This window comes from Rhipicephalus microplus, chromosome 9 (assembly GCF_043290135.1).
Source record: "Rhipicephalus microplus isolate Deutch F79 chromosome 9, USDA_Rmic, whole genome shotgun sequence".
In the NCBI taxonomy this organism is placed as follows: domain Eukaryota; kingdom Metazoa; phylum Arthropoda; class Arachnida; order Ixodida; family Ixodidae; genus Rhipicephalus; species Rhipicephalus microplus.
The window spans coordinates 31,337,624-31,356,163 of NC_134708.1; the positions used below are offsets into that span (position 1 = coordinate 31,337,624).

Sequence of the window (18,540 nt, forward strand, 5' to 3'; positions counted from 1 at the left end):
TGACACTTCGAAAATATTTCACATTGGCTTCCTTATATGGCATTAACTTGACTCGAAACTGAAAAACTAATCTACCTTGCACACATCAGGGGTTTTATAAATATTATTATTTTGTCAGTGTTGGATGCGTTCGCTTTTTTTTTTCCTTGTTAATACGTCACTATGTGGCCTGAAAGTGTCACGATAACTTAATCTGTATGGACGAAATAAACAACAAAAGCTGCAAGGTTCTCCGAAAGATAGGTAACTAAATGAACTTCACTGCCGCTGCCATCTGCGCATGCCCAGACCTTGTGAGCGCGCGCTTGGTTCTGTTTCGAAGCGTGCGTACAGTTTTAGGTTAGTAACTCGGGTAATAAACAGTAATGATTGTCGAAGTACCATTCCCGTTAAAAAAAACACAACATTTTTATTCCTGACAGTTTGGCCTGGTTACGCAGCGCCATACAACTGAGGAGCGTCGGGGTACATTTGCATCGTCTGCAAACATCTCGTAAGCAGACGACATATATGCCTAGTAACGTTGATTTGATACATATCTTTGAGAGCCACACAATCAAAACTTTGCGTCTGTTTATGTCTTTAGTTTTTCAGTAAATATACCAGTATTTCCTGTCTCGACGAACGGAACTTTCTAGAGGTAACGTATCTAATAAGACGCGAAACCCAACAGCAGTTCCTTCTGTCCGTAAGCATTTTAGGCGGGTAAGTAAGTGCTACGTTTTGTGCAGTTTGAAAACCAAGCCATGTCTACTTAAAAACCAAGAACACTTTATGAGAGAATGTCACCGAGGGTCCACATCGTGCTTGCATGCCGAAACCAACAGGTTTTGAGTATGTAACACAAGAAACTAGAAAGACAGGCGTATGGAAATGCTTGTCGTTTGAGCCGTACAACTTCAGACCGTCTCGCAGCGAAAGGCGACACAATGACTCGCCGCTGGATCAAGTCAGTAAATCTATTCGCGCAACCGTACCCTCAGGACTCTGAATTTACGTTTATCCAATCATTCAATAAGCAAAGCGACGAACTCCCCATTGCCGCCACCAAATTTGAAGGCACGATAAAACAGCGGCCAAAACCGGCAGTAGCGCGATTTTAACGACACCTATCAAGCACTTTCAAAAACTGTTGTCAAGGTGGCCTGCGTAGACAACTTTTTTCGCTAAATTTGAGCATCGTAAAAAAATTTTATTTACTGGCAATTTTTGCACAACGTAATGTGCCAAGCGACTACTTTACTTAGTTTACATTGAAAACATTATGTAGTATGTTACTTTTTCTTCATCGGTTTTTTTCAAGTAGCAAAAAAAAGTTAAGCCTCTAAAATTTGTGATTAAAAACATACGTAATAACCTTTGTTTTATTATTTAAGTTGAAACATTCAATAAAGTAATAAAAGCTTCACTTAAATATTATAGCTTTTTTGTTTTGGTCGTACTGAGTTTAGTCAACGCCTCCTCTAGAAAGATGCCTGAGATGCTCTCGCTCCCAGCGGAAGTGTGGCAGCTTGGGCTAGTTGGTATGGCATGACGATAGTTATAGCATGAGACCAAAACGACGACACAGAGACAAGAAGGACACGAAAGACACGAGCGCTCATGTATTTCGTGCCCTTCTTGTCTTTGTGTCGTCGTTTTGGTCTCGTGCTATAACTATCGTCTCCCAGCGAAGTTGACCTGCCTTCAGTTTTAAACAAGCTCCGCGCAGTGGCACTCGCGACCGACACTATCATCACGGCGACTCATAGGGGCGCGTCAGTCGAGAGTTGTTCGAGACCTGCATGAATGCACCACTGTTTCGGAGGCTATGCTAAGTGTTGCGTTGTTGCACCGTCCGCCACAAGTGACGCTAGCGACTAAAAACATTTTCAAAATGAAAGAGGAAAAAAATGTAGCAGTTCTTTTTTTTTCTCATGCGACAGGCATCTTCTTAGAGGAGGCGTTGGTTTAAAATTCAGTGAATATTTACACGCAACCAAAACAACCACTATCATCATCGACAGTGCACAGAGCCAAGCGCCACCTAGTGCCTAGCCATTTCGTAGCTGTGCGCAGGTCTCGTTTCGAAATCGAGACAGCAGGGCACCTCGGCAGACTTTGCGCGCACTGGACGCAAACTCCGCGCCCCCCCTTCAAAGCATCGCCTATCATGTGAAAGCCGCGGCCACGATCATGACTAAACACGGCAGTCCGCCGCGCGCCAATCCTCAGCCGGTCAGCCGCTGCTGCGCGCCGGCTTGCCAAAACAGTTCGGACAACACGAGCGGCGTGTCTTTTTTCCGATTCCCCAAAGACGAAGAGAGGTAAGACGCCGATTGTATACGATCGCCTGCTTCCACCGTGCGCGATCGCGTAAGCGGCGGGCTTGATCCACCTAATTGCGCTATACGACTATGTCATAACAGTGTTGGCGCACTTTTCGCGCCCGACCCGCAAACCGAAATCGCGCTGCCCAAGTCGGTTCTGGTTTTGTCTTCGCTAAGCCTAACTTTGCTGCTTTTCAAGGCCTGGCGTTTACGGTTTCATTTTCGATGTTGCGTGTTCGGGGCGCCCGTGCGCGGCATTCCTCTCGGCTGTGCGCGCCGTGAGACTTTGGAAACGCGAGCTCGCCCGCTTCCTGCCGTCGACTTGGAGTATTTTTGTTGTTTTTTTTTAATCTTTTGGACGCGTTGTATTCCCTGCGTAGCAAAAAAGTCTCGCTCAACGTGATTTCTATGTCTTCGCAGGGTCTCGCCGTTAATCTTATCAAGAGCGGCCTCTCTTCTCTTTGCCATCGCAGTGAAAAATGAAGGCTGTCAATCAAGCGAAGTTATCTCGTAAACCTGCTGCCGCCGTGAATGTATTGGGCGTTTTGTTTTTGCGCCTCGTGTTTCAGCGCGTACGTCGACCGCTTCATATTTTGGCGTCTCGCATATGGTCGGCTAAAAATACTCCGGACGATCGGAGCGAGGCATTAGTTGACGTGATCTTGAAGGAACAGATCACCTTAATTGGAATGAGTGCAAAAGTTAAGCGTGACCTGTTGATCATTGAAATCTTATCGAACCTATGTTTTCGTCGTTGAAGTCGCGTATCGCCGGGATGCGAAACTGGAACCATAATACTAAGAACATAATCAACGGGCGCATGCGCAAACTGTCTGAAGCTGTTGTAGGCCGAGTGATAAGCGTATTGTTACAAGTGAATTTCGTAATGAATTTATGCTATACTACCTCATCAAAAACTATTTGGAGCGGTTAATTTTGTGTTAATTAATTACGCGATAGAAATGTGCTCATGCAGCGCTAATTCAATGTCGCTGCATTTATTAAAACTGTGATACGTGCTTCTGTAACTATATTTCAGTGAAATCACACAGGTTTTGGTGTCTTATTGAGTATGACACATTATGGCTGTTAATAAATGCCTAATTTTCTAAGTTGTTTTTTAAATTAGAAATTCTTTAATTTTATACCACAGCAAATGTCATAATCACTTTCATGTGTGATGAAACTTTCATGCCATTTATTGATGTGAGAAGGTTGAACTGGCTTACCTTAATGATCTCTATGTCAACCGTACATGTGTTGCTGTCCAGTCTGAGGAACCAAGTGTGCATGTAAAGAATCATCAAAATCAGCTGTGCCAATGCCATAAAGAAAGCAGAATTGACGCCTCAACCAGTCTTCCGCAGTCTCACTTGAAAAACAACTTTTTTTTTTTTTTAGGTACTCAAGCGTAATGCCTGACACACATTTGTATCTTCTTTCACCGCATGAACACAGACGGGTTGTTGATGTTCATAATTCTACCACTGCTCTACCACTTTAAAATGTTTTTTGTACCCGTACTTATTTTTCGTTTCTTTTTAACTAACCATCAGCTGTTACCTAGTGCTTATCACGGTGTGACCCCTTTTTCGTCGTCCATGTTTTTGCACTGATGATTTGGTCTAGTTTGCTACAGTCAAAATTCGAGTAGCACTTAGAGGTTGGCATGCTAGCAGCATGTGCTCACAATCCTTATCTCCATAACTGTTACTCACGGTACACCATCACTAGTGTGATCCTCTTGCTAACCACTCCACCTTTTCACTAAGGTCAGCGTCACTTTTTGTTATGGCGGGAATGATATCACTATTGATAGGAGCACTAGTGCTAACTTATAAGGAATCAAAGGTTACACTAGTCAATCTTACGATTAAATAGGGCAGGCTTAGCTGTTTCTTACACAGTAACCTTAGTAGTACTACACTGTTTGGACTCAAAAATATTTTTTTTAGTAATGGCTCGCACTTGCGATGTTGTTAAACAAAGCTGTTAAACTGTCTTTCAATGTAACTGTGTAACCGACAGCAGAGGACATGGGGATTGGTCATGGGAATATATCCCGTGCTTCCCTGGCTAACAAAATGTGTCCCGAGAATATTGCCAAGTAATTAACGCAGTTAAAACAGAAACTCAGGCTAGTTTCTTTGAGGAAATCGATGCAACAGCAGCAATATAAGAGAGACAGAGCACATAAAGAAGTCTGGAAAATACCTGTCCCATCTTTTTCGTGCTTTGTGTCCATTTCCCAGCACTGCGTGATACATCAGATGGAAAAGAAGAAGTCTGTAGCCATCAGGCTTGTTTCCTCAATAGGGGACGCAGCTTGCACAAGCTCTCCAGGCGACCTTCCTTGTGCTGAAGTAGATTCATTTGTGTCAGAGCTTGCAACGATCAAAGCTGTCTGTGTATTTTACTGTTAATCAAGAGTAATTCGTGATTTTAAGAGAAGGCAAGTGCATAAGTAGGATGGCAGAAAGTTACACAGTAAAATGTGACTTACAAATTAGTACAATGGTTGAGGTGCTCGGGTTCTCAAAGATCACTAATTCTATTCTCACTTGCGTCAGTCATGTTTCAACGGAAGTGAAAAGTTAGAAGCCCATGTGCACTGCAATGTTAGTGTGCATTTAGAGCACCATATGGTCATAATTTTTGGAGCCCTTCACACTTCATAATCATGTGGTGGCTTTAGCATGTAAAACTACAGATATTATTACGAGATTTGGGGGCATAGCGTGGCTGCTGCAAGCTCGAGGCCAGGTCAATAGGAGTAACTTGGGAGAAGCCTTCGTCCTGTTATGGGCATAGTCAGATTTTTTGATGATCCGTATATGAATGTTTTGGGGTAGATTTCCAGGCCCCTCCCAGCAATGCAACACTACTGTGGTTCGCAATTATGCACTGCTCAGCAGGTCCTCTCATGGTCGATTCATAGACACGTTTTCTCATTGTACTATGTGCCATCTCTAAGTGAAAACTGTAGGGTACCGAGCATGTGCCCCTTTTCCTGTGATATATGTGCCAGTGAGCAAGCAAGCAATGCCTCTTCCTCCCCTGGCATAATCTTTTCTTCAACGTCTTCCCCGCTACAGAATCCTGCAGCAGCGGTTCCTAGGAACGCAAGGGCTGAGAGTTTTTAGATAAATGCACGATGTCTCAGTAAATTTATAGTATGGTGCCTCAGGGTTGCATTCTGACCTGTCACAAATTGTTAAAACACTTGGGGAACGTCATTCCCCACTTCTCATTGCACAAGAAGTTTCGCACGAGGATTCTCCCCAGCTCAGTAAAAACAGTAAACGCATGCACATTCAATAAAGCATTTTATTAGATGCAAAGGTGCGCATTCTCCTTAAAGGCTTTTCCACCGCCAGCTTGAATTTTGGTCTGTGACCGAGCAAACCTCCTCCCCCCTCCTCCAATTTCGTTAGATTGTCATTCACCGCCAGGGGGCGCTTGCTCTAGGGCTTTCACGCTAGGTAGACTTTTTTTACATGAGCTTTCATTTCTATAGAGTCAGACCAGAATGGATGAAAGGGGGCTAGGGCTTTGAACCTTAACCCGCTCAATGTAGAAAAATTGCTGACCTAATTGCATTTTGATTTTCTATCATCGGCCTTTGTGGGTGGTTTTATTGGGCAGTTCCTTCAATATGGCCTGTCTGGCTGCATCCAGGTGCCGAAAGTGGGTGGCCAACTGCGGGCGGCTGGACCTGCAAGACAAGCCGGCCGAGAAACTGTTTGCCAACTACCGGCTCTGCTCGGCCCATTTCACGAAAGAGAGCTTCAGCAGCACCTACCGCAACAGTCTTGTGTGGAACGCCGTCCCCACCCTTTTTAAGCATGGTGATCAGGCCGTGTCCAAGGGTGCGACCAGCACGAGAAAGCTGCTGCCTGGTCGAAGCCAGCGTAAGCAGTTCTTGGGAACTTGCTTGCATTGCTTGGCACATGCTGAATGGTTTGCAGGGACAGTTGACGGCCATAGGCTAGTTGGATTTAGAGCCCATTTTTTAAACCTATTCGGCGTGAGTGTTGACTGTCACGTCAATTAGAGCTGTATAACGGAGTGCAGTGACGAAATGGATGAGAATATGCGCCTGTAATATATATGAGCACTCCTGTGCAGCTGTCATATGCTAGGCTGTTCTGGGAACTGGACACTAACCCTGCTTATTTTGAGCATCATTATTGCCATCCTTTTTCATTTCTGAATGCTGCCATCAAGCTATGCAGAAAGAACCGTGCAGTCGCTCTTGAGGTCGATGGGATGCGATATACACCTGCAGTTATACTATGTGCGTAACAGCACTTTTATTTTCCCATGGATCTCACAGGACTTTCTCGAGGCAAAAAAGCTATGTGCGAATAACATCCAAAAGTAAGACAAAAAAGAAGGATAAAAAAAAAGCGGGGGAGGTGGGGGGGGGGTCTGTTTCATTTAACAGTCTGTCAAACAAAAACTGCACCAGACAGCGTGCATGTGTAGTCCGGTGCAGCATAAACAGCACAGCATGAAACCAACAGACCATGAAGGTAACAAATGTAGAGGGGAACTACAGTAATTAGACATAAATAGAAAGCACTTAAAGGCGGGGAAAAATGAACTTGCTGTAAATAGGGACTGATCCTACAGCCCGATGCTTTACGAATTACCCTGGCTGCTGTAGCTCAATCAAAAGATCATCAGGCACATTATGTAGTTCACATTATCCTAATGTGAACTACATAATCCTCCATACCCACAGCAAGCTAATTTCTTATTCACTTTAGTTGTTTTTCATTAATATTGTAATTGCTTTACTACAAATTGAGCACACACATAACATTTCCTTACCTTCTTTAGCTTCCTTATCTGTTGATTTTATTATATTGTTACCACATGCATAATTTAGGTATGCGCACCTGTGCAGCGGGGAACATGGTGGTGGCAGAAGAGGAGGACGTTCGGTTGGTTGCAAGAGCTCGCGGCTGCGCGTTCACTGCTGTATACTGTTGAGTCGACCGTTACGTCGGCCCTGAATAAACCCTTCTCGTAGACGTGACAGAGTGGTGGAGGTGCTGGGTACGGCACGTCGACGTACCAGGGAAGCTGTTTGGAGTTCGCCGGAGCCGTCGTCTTGCCGGTCTGCCGCCGACAACAGTCGTCATGGCCCAGAGCGAAGGTCAGGAATCAGCCGCCTCGACTTCGCGCACGTCTACGCTGGCTACACCTAGGCATCACTACATGGAACCCTGCCTGCTCGTGGGAATGGCAGGAGAAGATGTGGACGCGTGGCTAACACACTACAAAAGGGTGAGCCGGTACAACCACTGGAACTCTATCGATCAGCTGGAAAACGTCGCGCTGTTTCTCATGGACACTGCCCTAATGTGGTATGAAAACCACGAAGAGTCCTTGACAACATGGACACTTTTTGCTCAAGAACTGAAGAAGTGTTTTGGTGACTCCGACTCAAAAAAGAAAAGCGCGGAGCGGACTCTTGCTGGGAGAGCCCAGACTCCTGGAGAAACCTGCAGTGCTTATATAGAGGACGTTCTTAAGCTTTGCAAGATCATAAACCCGCAGATGTCTGAAGAAGACAGCGTCGGACACCTCTTGAGATGCATAGCAGAAGACGTCTACAATTTTCTGATAGGCAGGGATCACCTCTGCCTTCGACGTCCAACATCACTGCCGCACGTTTGAAAAATTGAAGACTCGTCGCATCGGCCCGAAATTTGGTAGGCTAGCAAATGTGACAACGGTCGCCAGCATCGACGTGAGCCCGCCCACCGACCTTGCCGCTACTATTCGGGCAATTGTGCGTGAAGAGCTTCAGCGACAAGGTGGTAGGGTTGACGAAACCATTCTGCATCCACCTACCAATCCACCCTACTACACGGCGGCGCCAATAGCTCCTTTGCCACTATCGGTATGTGTGGCAGACATCAGCGACACTGGAAATCCGCGGCAACGTCGTGACTCATTCGCGACCGACCAGCGATAAGGCCAACGCCTTCGTCACGGCCCCGCCACCTAAAGGTGGGCAGCCCCCGCTCAGCAAGCTCATCACCGACCCTTCACAGCTGAGCGGTCTCAGCATTGGTTCGGCAAGCGTCCTCTACCAGGCTGCTACAACTGTGGCTTCGAAGGACACATTGCCAGGTATTGAAACTACCGACAGCCACCAAGGTACGACCGATCACCAAGATTTAACCGTTCTGGCGTTACCCAAGCACCGACATTCCCGGGAAGCGCGTCTTACGAGATCCCAGGACCGCTACGAAACCAATCTCCGGCCTCTGACCGCAGTGTGACACCACCACCTGCCCCTCGCGCGAACCAATCACCGTCTCCTCGGCGCCGCCACTCCTCGCCTCCTACGGAAAACTAGCCGGCGCAGCCGTTGGAGGTGAGGTCGCCGGGCAGTCTTCGATTTCAACAGATATACCTCCGTTAGCTTCCATGTTTAGAAATAAGGTTCGAGTGCTTATCGATGGTGTACCAACAATGGCGTTGGTGGACACAGGTGCAACCGTGTCAGTAGTGAGTTTAGTTTTCACCCGCCTTCTTGGACGAAAAGTTATGTTTCGTTGGGACCGTCCTGATACGTTTCGTGGAGTGAGCGGAGAGGTGTTGCAACCTGTTGGTGTCTGCACTGTGACTGTTAGTTTGGCGTGCCAGAACTTTGTTCTAGAGTTTGCTGTTCTCCCTCATACTACGCATGACGTCATTCTGGGAATCGATTTCTTGAAGCTATGTGGTGCTACTGTCGATTGTCGCACAGGACAAATTACAGTAGATTACGATATCCTAGTTGCGTTTATGGAAAACTCGCCCTCTCATGAAAGTGCCCTTTGCGTGTCTGTGGACACAACTGTGCCGCCGTTGTCTGCAAAATGTGTCCCTGTTGTCTGTTCACCTGCAAGCGCGAAAACATTTCACGCAACTGTGAAGCCCGTGCATCTCAGTTGCATAAAGAAGACAGTCTTAATGCCCTACTGCACGCTATCGGTTGCGCAAGGGCATACTGGTTTATGGGTGATTAACTGCTCTAATGAACCTACAGTGCTGCCGGAGGGTCTGAAACTTGCAGAGATTCGTGAACACCAAGTATTCTCGCTTGCCACCCTTGCAGAAAGCGATGATTTCCCGGATAAGACCCGTTGCGATAATCTGCACGCCAGGAACACCACCATTGTGGCTATAATTGATAAGTCACTCAGCACCAAGGAACGTAAACTCGCGAGTATTCTGCGTAAACATGCCGGTATTTTTGATTTCGCTCAGCATGATTCACCGTCATTCCCTGCTTCTCGTATAAAGCACCGAATCGACACGACATCTCACAGACCTCTCCGACAGAAACCATATTGTGTATTGCCTTTGGAACGCGCGATCAATGAACAGGTTTGCGAGATGCTCAAGCAAAATGTAATTCAAGAATCATGTAGTTCGTGGGCCGCTCTAGTAATTCTAGTGAAGAAGAAGGATGGGACATGGCGATTTTGTGTTGACTACCGCCGTCTCAACGCCATCACTAAAAAAGACGTATACCCACTCCCGTGGATTGATGATGCTATCAACTGTCTATCATCGGCCTCTTACTTTTCGTCTGTGGATCTGAGTTCAGGCTACTGGTAGATTCCAATGCACGAGGAAGACAAGGAGAATACGGCATTTGATACAACAGATGGACTACTTGATTTCAATGTGATGCCGTTCGGACTCTGCAACGCGCCCGCAACTTTTGAGCGATTTATGGACAACATTCTGCGTGGATTGAAGTGGGAAGTGTGTATGTGTTACTTGGACGACGACGTAATTTTTGGGCTCACCTTTTTGTGAGCACAACACACGCGTTGGCCTCGTACTGGACTGCCTAAGCAAAGCACGCTTGGTGCTCAATTCAAATAAATGTCGTTTTGGAAAGCGCCAAACACTCGTCCTTGGACACTTGGTAAACAAAGAAGGCATACAACCGGATCCCGCCAAGACGGCCGCAGTGGAGGCGTTTAAGCAACCTAACTCGGTGAAAGAACTGTGCAGCTTTTTGGGGCTTTGTTCATACTTTCGCCGATTCATTCCTGGCTTTGCCAATATCGCATACCCGCTCACGTGTCTGCTTCAGAAAGGTGCGCAGTTTGACTGGACCCCGGAATGCGAGTCTGCTTTTTCGGAGTTGAAGTTTCTTTTGACGTCTCATTCGATTCTTCGACACTTCAATCCTCTAGCGCCCACTGAGATTCACACAGACGCCAGCGGTATTGATGTAGGTGCTGTCCTGGTTCAACGCTTGGATAATCAAGAACACGTCGTAGCGTATGCAAGTCGCTCGCTCAGCAAGTCCGAGCGTAACTACACTGTCACAGAGCAAGAATGCCTTGCAGTATTCTTTGCAGTGCAGCGCTTTCCGTCCTACCTGTACGGACGCCCCTTTGCCATCATGACAGACCATCATTCTCTCTGCTGGTTGGTTAATCTGCGTGACCCATCCGGTCGGCTGGCGCGCTGGGCACTTCGTCTATAAGAATATGACTTCACGGCTTCCTACAAAAGCGGCCGACGTCACGCTGACGCAGATTGTCTTTCGCGACTACCCCTTCCAACGACGGAATGTGATGCGGACACCTTCGATACCTACATTGCATCACTCGACCAACCATTTCCTGATAACAAGACCTTTAAGGATAAGCAACAAGGGGACAGCACCATACAACAGCTTCTTGCTACCAAACCAAAATCATCGCCTACGCGCTTCTGCATCCGAGACGGGCTAGTTTACAAAAAGAACTACACCAACACCGGCTCACGATATCTTCTGGTGGTTCTGAAGGGTCTTCGCGTTTATGTCTTGCAGGCTATGCATGATGACCCAACATCCGGTCATCTAGGCACAGCGAAAACTCTTTGCCGTCTTCGAGAAAGATTCTACTGGCCCAAAATGCGCCAGACGACGGAACAATACGTGTCTAGCTGTAACGAGTGCCAACGTCATAAGCGCCCAACAAGTGCTCCTTTAGGGCGATTACATCCGGTGCCGCCCCCTAGAACTCGATTCAAGCAAGTTGGGATTGACCTCCTTGGATCTTTTCCCCGGTCTTCTGATGGAAATCGCTGGATAGTCGTTTGCACCGACCATTTAACACGGTACTGCGAGACAGCTGCCATACCATCGGCAACTGCAGCCGATGTATCTTCCTTCATGCTACGTTTTGTAATTCTTCGACATGGACCTCCCAAAATTGTAATCAGTGATCGTGGCCGACAATTCACAGCAGAGGTGATGGAAGAGATGCTTCGTGTCTGTGCTTCAAGGTTTCGGCACTCTACGCCATATCATCCCCAAACGAACGGTCTAACTGAACGAACGAACAGAACTCTCTCAAACATGCTGTCTATGTATGTTGCATCAGATCACAAGGACTGGGACAGTATTCTACCTTTTATCACATATGCATTCAACACCGCTCAGCATGAAACTACCGGCTACAGTCCTTTCCTTCTTCTATATGCTCAACCACCTCGTCATACCCTGAATATCATCTTCCCGTGTTTGGACCACCATGATCTCTGCATATCCGAGATCATCTGTCGGGCTGAAGAAGCTAGACGCCTTGCTTATTTGCGCACTCTTGCTTCGCAAGACCGCTCAAAGGCACATTTTGACCGCCGACGCCGACACGTGACGTACAATCGCGGCAACCTAGTGTTGCTGTGGACACCAACTAGAAAACGCGGTTTGAGCGAGAAACTGCTAGCGCACTATGTGGGGCCTTATCTTGTTGTAGACCGTATCAGTGATCTAGGTTACCGCATAGCGCGTCTTCATTCAAATGGCCAACGGTCTGCAAAAACTGAACTTGTCCATGTTGCACGTTTGAAGCGCTTTATTCCTCGAGAGACTGTTTGACTCGCCCAGTGGGCTTCGTCTGCGCGGAGGGAAATGTTACCACATGTGTAATTTAGGTATGTGCACCTGTGTAGCGGGGAACATGGTGGTGGCAGAAGAAGAGGACGTTCGGTTGGTGGCAAGAGCTCGCGGCTATGCGTTCACTGCTTTATACCGTCGAGTGGACCGTTACGTCGGCTCTGAATCAACCCCTCTCGTAGACGTAACAATCTTTTGGAGAACGTGGCAATTTACGTATGTGTCAAACCTTCTTTTTTTTCCCTTTCAGAAAAGTACCGGCGATTCTTTGGCTTCGCAAGTAAGTGTCGGACGTCTGTTCAGCGGCGGCCGCACCCTTTTGTGCCAACGACTGCTGTTGGCCCCTTGAAGCCAACCTCCAGACCTATGCCTGCGCCAAGTACCCCTGTAAAAGAGGCATGTACACTTAGTCTGGTCTTGCCTCAATTTGGCGGTGTTGGAGTGGCTCATGTTATTACTGGGGGGGGGGGGGGGGGGGGAGTGCTCCTCAGTAGATACACACCGAACTTGATCATGAGTGCAATTCTTTAAGCGAGTTGGCTATTCTTGTTGAAATTGTTTCAGTGCAGAAAAAACACAGACACACGAGGATGGCTTGGCGGGTTAATTGGGGATGAAAAGCTACCGTGCACATTGATGGGAAGGAAGGAAGAACACACAGAGCACTCAGTGCTGATGCTATGTTCAGTGCTATGTATATCTTGTGTGTTCTTCCTTCCTCTCTGTCTATGTGCGGTGTAGCCTTTCACAAAGGAGGACACTGCATTTAAGTGCTGACTAGTAGGTGAAGCTTGTTGAAGGAATAGAATGGATCGTAAAGAATGCATGGCAAGGAAACAGTAAAAACATAGATGGATGAACCTAATTTGGTCCTTCAGAACGTGCTTTAGCACGTTGCGGGCTGCTCCCACGTCGAAACAGAGAGACCAAGTCTCTCTGCTGCGTCATGGGCCTGTTGGGCTGCCCATAACTGTTGTGCGAAACGGAGCTTGTAATAGCAACCTCTCATATGGATGGCATGATGAATTCCCAACAGCGTAACGCGAGGCACCACCAGAGCATATGTTCCAAGTTAGCTATATCATCGCAGAAGGAACATGTATTAGTTGGCTCAATAGCCGATTGGCTCAATGGCTCAAATTTTGTTCAATAGCGTGGGGTTAGGGTATGCCCCGACCTGAAGAAGCCTGAGTGTCAGAGCCTGAAGTCTGCTTAGTTTCCTGTGTGGTGGAGGGTAGCAATACATAAAAAACAATCGCCTAATAATTGTTCTTGTTACATTTTTTTCGTTGCTTTTTTCTTCGTCACATCTTCTTTATAACCTGTTGCATCCCTTCTGTAACGCGCTTCATCTCTGACCTTCTCTTTTTCGATTACACTTTTTCTGTACTTTAACTATTTATTTGCCAGCTGCCTTGCTTCTCAACTGTCTCTATTTATTAGTCAAGCTTCTTGCGAACACAAATGAAACATTGGATAAACCAGTTTCTGCAGTGCATGAGTTCTCTAAACTTTTTACTGTGTAAACTCTTAGAGCCTACAGCAGCCGATTTTGGTGTCATAGTTGTTCGCCACCTCCACTTTTCATTGAAGCTATCGCGCACATCGGGAAAAAAAGGGGGGGGGGGGGAGGGGTTAAGGCTGATTTGATTGCAAGCTTTCTGCATGTCAAGCAAGAGCTTTACCTCCCAGCCATGCCTTTGCTTGAATTTTTCAGAAAAAGAAACTCTATACAAGTATTGTATGAGGCGAGCAAACGTGTTGACAGATCTAGTATCACTTGTTAGAACTGTACAACCATACCAGGTGTCGTGCCACATGAGTTGCATGATGTGTGGGCCTTTTAAAGGGCCAGTAGACAACACCGTGGTACTAATTTTCTAAGGGAGAAACAACTGTGCACTTGTACTTACTATGTGAGCGTGCTGCCGCAAGAAATTTCTGAATAAGTGCTGTTATACGGAAGGCACAGGACTTAGGTTGACTCGCTTTGGCTGGTTTCAGTTTCTCACTTGTCCATCCCACCTTTTTTCTCCCAGCACAGAGGAGTTAACATAGCCCTTTGTTGCAACTGTGCCCACTTCCTCAACGTAACACTATGTCAGCAATGCGTCATCAACGCGCAGCCAACGATCGATCAGGGCTTCTTTTATGTGACACGTGTCATGGCGGCGCGGGGAAGAAGCATGATGGGAGGAACACCCTTTCGATAGCAGTAAAGTAGCGAGACGCCACTTGATCTTGAAGGCTTTCGTAGTCTTGGTCTCTGCTAACGGCAGTGGGCAGCACAGGAAAATAAAAGCGCGGGCTTGCGGCCAAAACTTAATTTTCGCAAGGCAAATGCGCTGTTTCGCAGGGCAAAGGATTTATCCACAAGCTCAGGGGTGTATAATATTGCCTGTGGGCCTGATTTCGTCCCTGTGTGTGCAAGGAGGATTGGTCAGTTTAAGAACAGAAGTCCAGGCATTGTTTTTCCAAATGGAGGGCTTGTGTGGAGCGCAGCACTGCAGTATTCTCAAAATATGGTCAGCGTGGTGTACTGTTCGAATTAGTGAGCTTATATGATGGAGTGAAAAAAAAACAAAAAAACTCAGAGCCTGTTTATTGACCCGTCAAAGCTTCGCACCCATTACAATTATGACCATTACTGGTCATAATTATTCATTATTGTCACGATCGTGTGCTTGCAGTAGGTACCTTGAGACAGTTTACTGCTGGCTCTGTGACCGTCGCTTCCCCACGGTATGTTGTGACCGTGCTGTGCTTCTTGTGAAGTTGTTTTCTGTCAAGTGTGTGTTTCTAACACACGTAGAACTCTGCATGCAACTGTTAGTAACATATTGTAGGGTCTTTGTTCCCATCAAACTGAACAATGTTTGCGTACGTGTTCTTTCAAAGGAAACCATCAAGGAGCAGCAGCAGGTAGTCGTGGAAGACGACCAGCTTCGTCTTCCTGATTATATCGAAGACCACATGTATGCTGCCCCCACGGTGCGTCTAAGCAACCCGGCTGAGAAGGTAGGCTGGTGCATTCAAGTCAATAAACCCACCCTGGTGGTCTAGTGTTTACGGTGCTTGACTTTTAAATGGGAAATCACAGGATCGAACCCCAAGCTGTATTACGCAGGTGAATAGCTTGAGACCCATGTGCTTGGATTTTAGTTCACGTTAAAAAAACTCAGATGGATGAAATTTCTTGAGCCCTCGCCCTCCACAACAGCGTCTCTCATAATCATATCATGGTTCTGGACTATAAAACGTCTATGATTATTATTCTAGCTGATACAGATCCTTTATTCACAAGTACTAGTTATCCAGCTTACCGTGCGAGAAAGCATATGATCTCTCATATATTAAAGGGGCCCTGCAACACTTTTTGAGCTTGGTCAGAAAATGCTGCCGACCGATGCTAGAGGCTCATGAGAACACGCGAGCTAAATATTAACCACAGCATGTGGCCCGGAATTCGCACTAAATGATTAAAGCCAGCCAAAAATTGCTTTCTTTCTCTGGACAAATGCAAAGATCACTCTTAGAAGGCCTCCTATAAGCCATTGGCTGATTTGAACAAGGCGCGCTCGGTCATTGCAGGGATCGCTGTGGGAGGCTGCAGCTTGTCCACGCATGCGCACGCGGTCACCTAAAGAAGGGGTGTATTCGAAGAGAAAAAAAATAAAGTTCACACCATCACGATGTGTGTGTTACGTATTTTCTTTGTCCATGCCATTCCCCCCTGCTGAGCTTCTAGCACTTTTGTCGAGATGAGAGAATGCGATTGCAGCGTGCAAGAAATCTTTGTAATCCCGCTCGTACTGGATGGATTCTTAAAATGTTTGCGGGTTGGATTTGCGAGGCAATGAGTTCTTTTAGTGAATCTATTTTGCAGTTACTTGAGAAAGCGTTTCCGGGCCCCTTTAAATGCAATTTGGTTGTGCTGTAGCATGTGTTGTTGGTGGCTCCAATTTGTTTGAATTGAATGTGACTAACAAATTTGCTTTCTCATATTCTTGGTCTAACTGATTAAGTACGCCATATCTGCTTTTCACAGTATTTCCATAATTCTGATGTAACTTGGAACGTAATACTGGTGCAGTTTTCATATGTCTAAATCAGAAAACAAATATCAAACTGAACTTTGGCATCATAAGCAACGTAGAAATATAAAAACCACTCAATTTTTTAATGAGGAAAGTAACAGCAGCAATGTTTTGTACGAAATTCACACTAAACGAACTCTATTAACTCATAATGGCCGTTGTTCTCACTCTGCCAGCATTTTATCTAAGATGCGACTTCATGACAAATATGCTCAAGAGCGTAACGAAATTGATGTCTGAGTTGCGTTGTCAAATAAGCGGGAGCAATTTTTTTCACAAACGTTTTCTTGTGTTTCTATGTTTCACCAGACATCTCCCACAACACCGAGGTTCACAAGCTTCAAGTTTGACCCTGAGAACCAGAATCGTCTCGTGATGAATGTTGTCGACGGTGAGGTTAGTCAACACTTCATTTCGGCCGTGACGTGAAGCACATATCAGCAAGCTGTCGCTTTTAAGTCGATCATTCAGTGAAGCGAACCAGTAACCCAGTTCAATCCAAGTAGATAATTCCCAATTCTCACATTGCTCAGGCTGGTACTGGTGAAGCGACTGGTTGAACCGTACAGACAGGTAGCCTGTCATTGCTTTATCACTTGATGCAGCAAAGAGCATTCACTAGTGTCCACATTGATGAATCGACGCCTCCTTTATTTCTTTCAAAGCCAGTGCAAATGCGCTCCTCAACGAGAGCTGTCGGTCTACCTTAATTTAGGGAGTGGTCATGATGCGACACCACCTGATTGGTAGGGCTGCTCGTATCACACGTGCATCCGAGCACTTTCTCTCGGAGATGCGACGGACGTGTTTCCCTCTCTAGTATCATATGCCTGTCATATTTGTTTCTTTGTGCTCCTTTTTTTTTTTCACATGAAGTCATGTCGCCTCCACCTCGCAGCGCTCTTAAAAGTCAGCACATGCAGCAGTGTTGTAGTGAAATTTCCCCATTAGTTGCCCACATAGCGCCACGAACGGCAACATGCTATCTCAAACACCATATCTCTTATAGAGCCAGCGTGACCACCAACATTGTGAACACGAGGAATGCAAGACGCTGTCTCACAGATCTGTGCATAACTGAACAAAAAGTTATTTCATATGATTTTTGTCGTGAGGCACCACATAATGGCCTTTCTCCCCCATGACCGCTAAGCACACGCAAAGCTTGAGCATTGGGCGAGAGAAGAGGGTGGTGAACGGCTGGATTGAGTGCATCTGGCTGCAATAGAAAAAGTAGAGGAGGGGCCGGGCGAATTGAATGTTCAGTCACCGAAAATTCGTTTTGGAAATCACATTGGTGGGTGAACGTGAATGCACATTCACATTGGCAAGTATTCACTTACCAAGCATTTGCCAGTGTCGACATTCTTGTATGAGTTGCAGTGGTTTGACGGATCGCAGAACATCACAAAGGAAGACAAAACACTGGACAGTGAGACATAAACCAGGCGTAGGCTGTATACATTATTTGTAGCATAGTACGACCCTTGGCATTTAGGTACCCAGCACAACCACCTGGCGTCATTTTGGCCCAATTATAACAGTAACATTCAAAGCTAGTGCCTGTTTAATTATTCTGTCTTTTGTGACCTAGCGCCTCAACAGGCAATCTGTTATGGCGCGGCTAGAGGGACTGGTGCCAGATGAAATCATCGTCATAAGAGTGAACCCGCGTAAGAATATCATGGCGATTGATGTTTCGCATGCTGCAGCACTGAACGTAGTACGCTACGTCACAGAGGTCTGTGGTATTGACGTCCGCTCTTACACATTGATGAGCTCCAACGTCGTCACTGGTGTAATTTACGACGTTGACGCTGCCATTCCCAGCTCTGACTTGAGTGGCCTGGTCAAGCCAGCTAATAAAGTTAGTAGCATCGTGAAGGTTACTCGTTTGGGTACTTGACCCTGCGGGAAAATAGGTTTTAGAGGCAACTCTCTTCCTTCGCACGTAAAGGGGAGCCACTTCTGACACCCTGTAATACCGTTTGTGGCAGAGCCGCTGCAGTGTCTCAACTGCATGAAGCTCGGTCACGTGAGAAGTGCATGCATAAGCAAGCGAGTATGTTCTCGCTGCGCTGAAATCTGTTCTGCTGACGGTTGTAAAGTCAGAGTTCTCAGGTGTTCAAATTGCAATGGACCCCACGAAGCTTCCTCGAAAGATTGCCCAAAAATCAAAAAAAGGATAGCTGTATTGAGGCAGATGGCGACAGACCATTCA

General features: G+C 46.4%; 1 protein-coding gene across 2 annotated transcripts in view; it reads left to right on the top strand.

Annotated features, from left to right (window-relative positions):
* Positions 1-2,033: 2,033 nt before the first annotated feature.
* LOC119163673 (uncharacterized) overlaps positions 2,034-18,540 on the top strand; it is a 29,582-nt gene continuing 13,075 nt past the window's right edge. The window contains exons 1-5 of one of the 2 annotated variants that reach the window (XM_037415726.2): positions 2,034-2,306; positions 5,988-6,220; positions 12,473-12,618; positions 15,121-15,240; positions 16,629-16,715. In XM_037415726.2, the coding sequence (XP_037271623.2) occupies positions 2,176-2,306; positions 5,988-6,220; positions 12,473-12,618; positions 15,121-15,240; positions 16,629-16,715 (717 nt within the window). In that variant the 5' untranslated portion in view covers positions 2,034-2,175. The remainder of the gene's footprint in view (positions 2,307-5,987; positions 6,221-12,472; positions 12,619-15,120; positions 15,241-16,628; positions 16,716-18,540) is intronic. The other variant, XM_075873414.1, reaches the window with a different exon arrangement.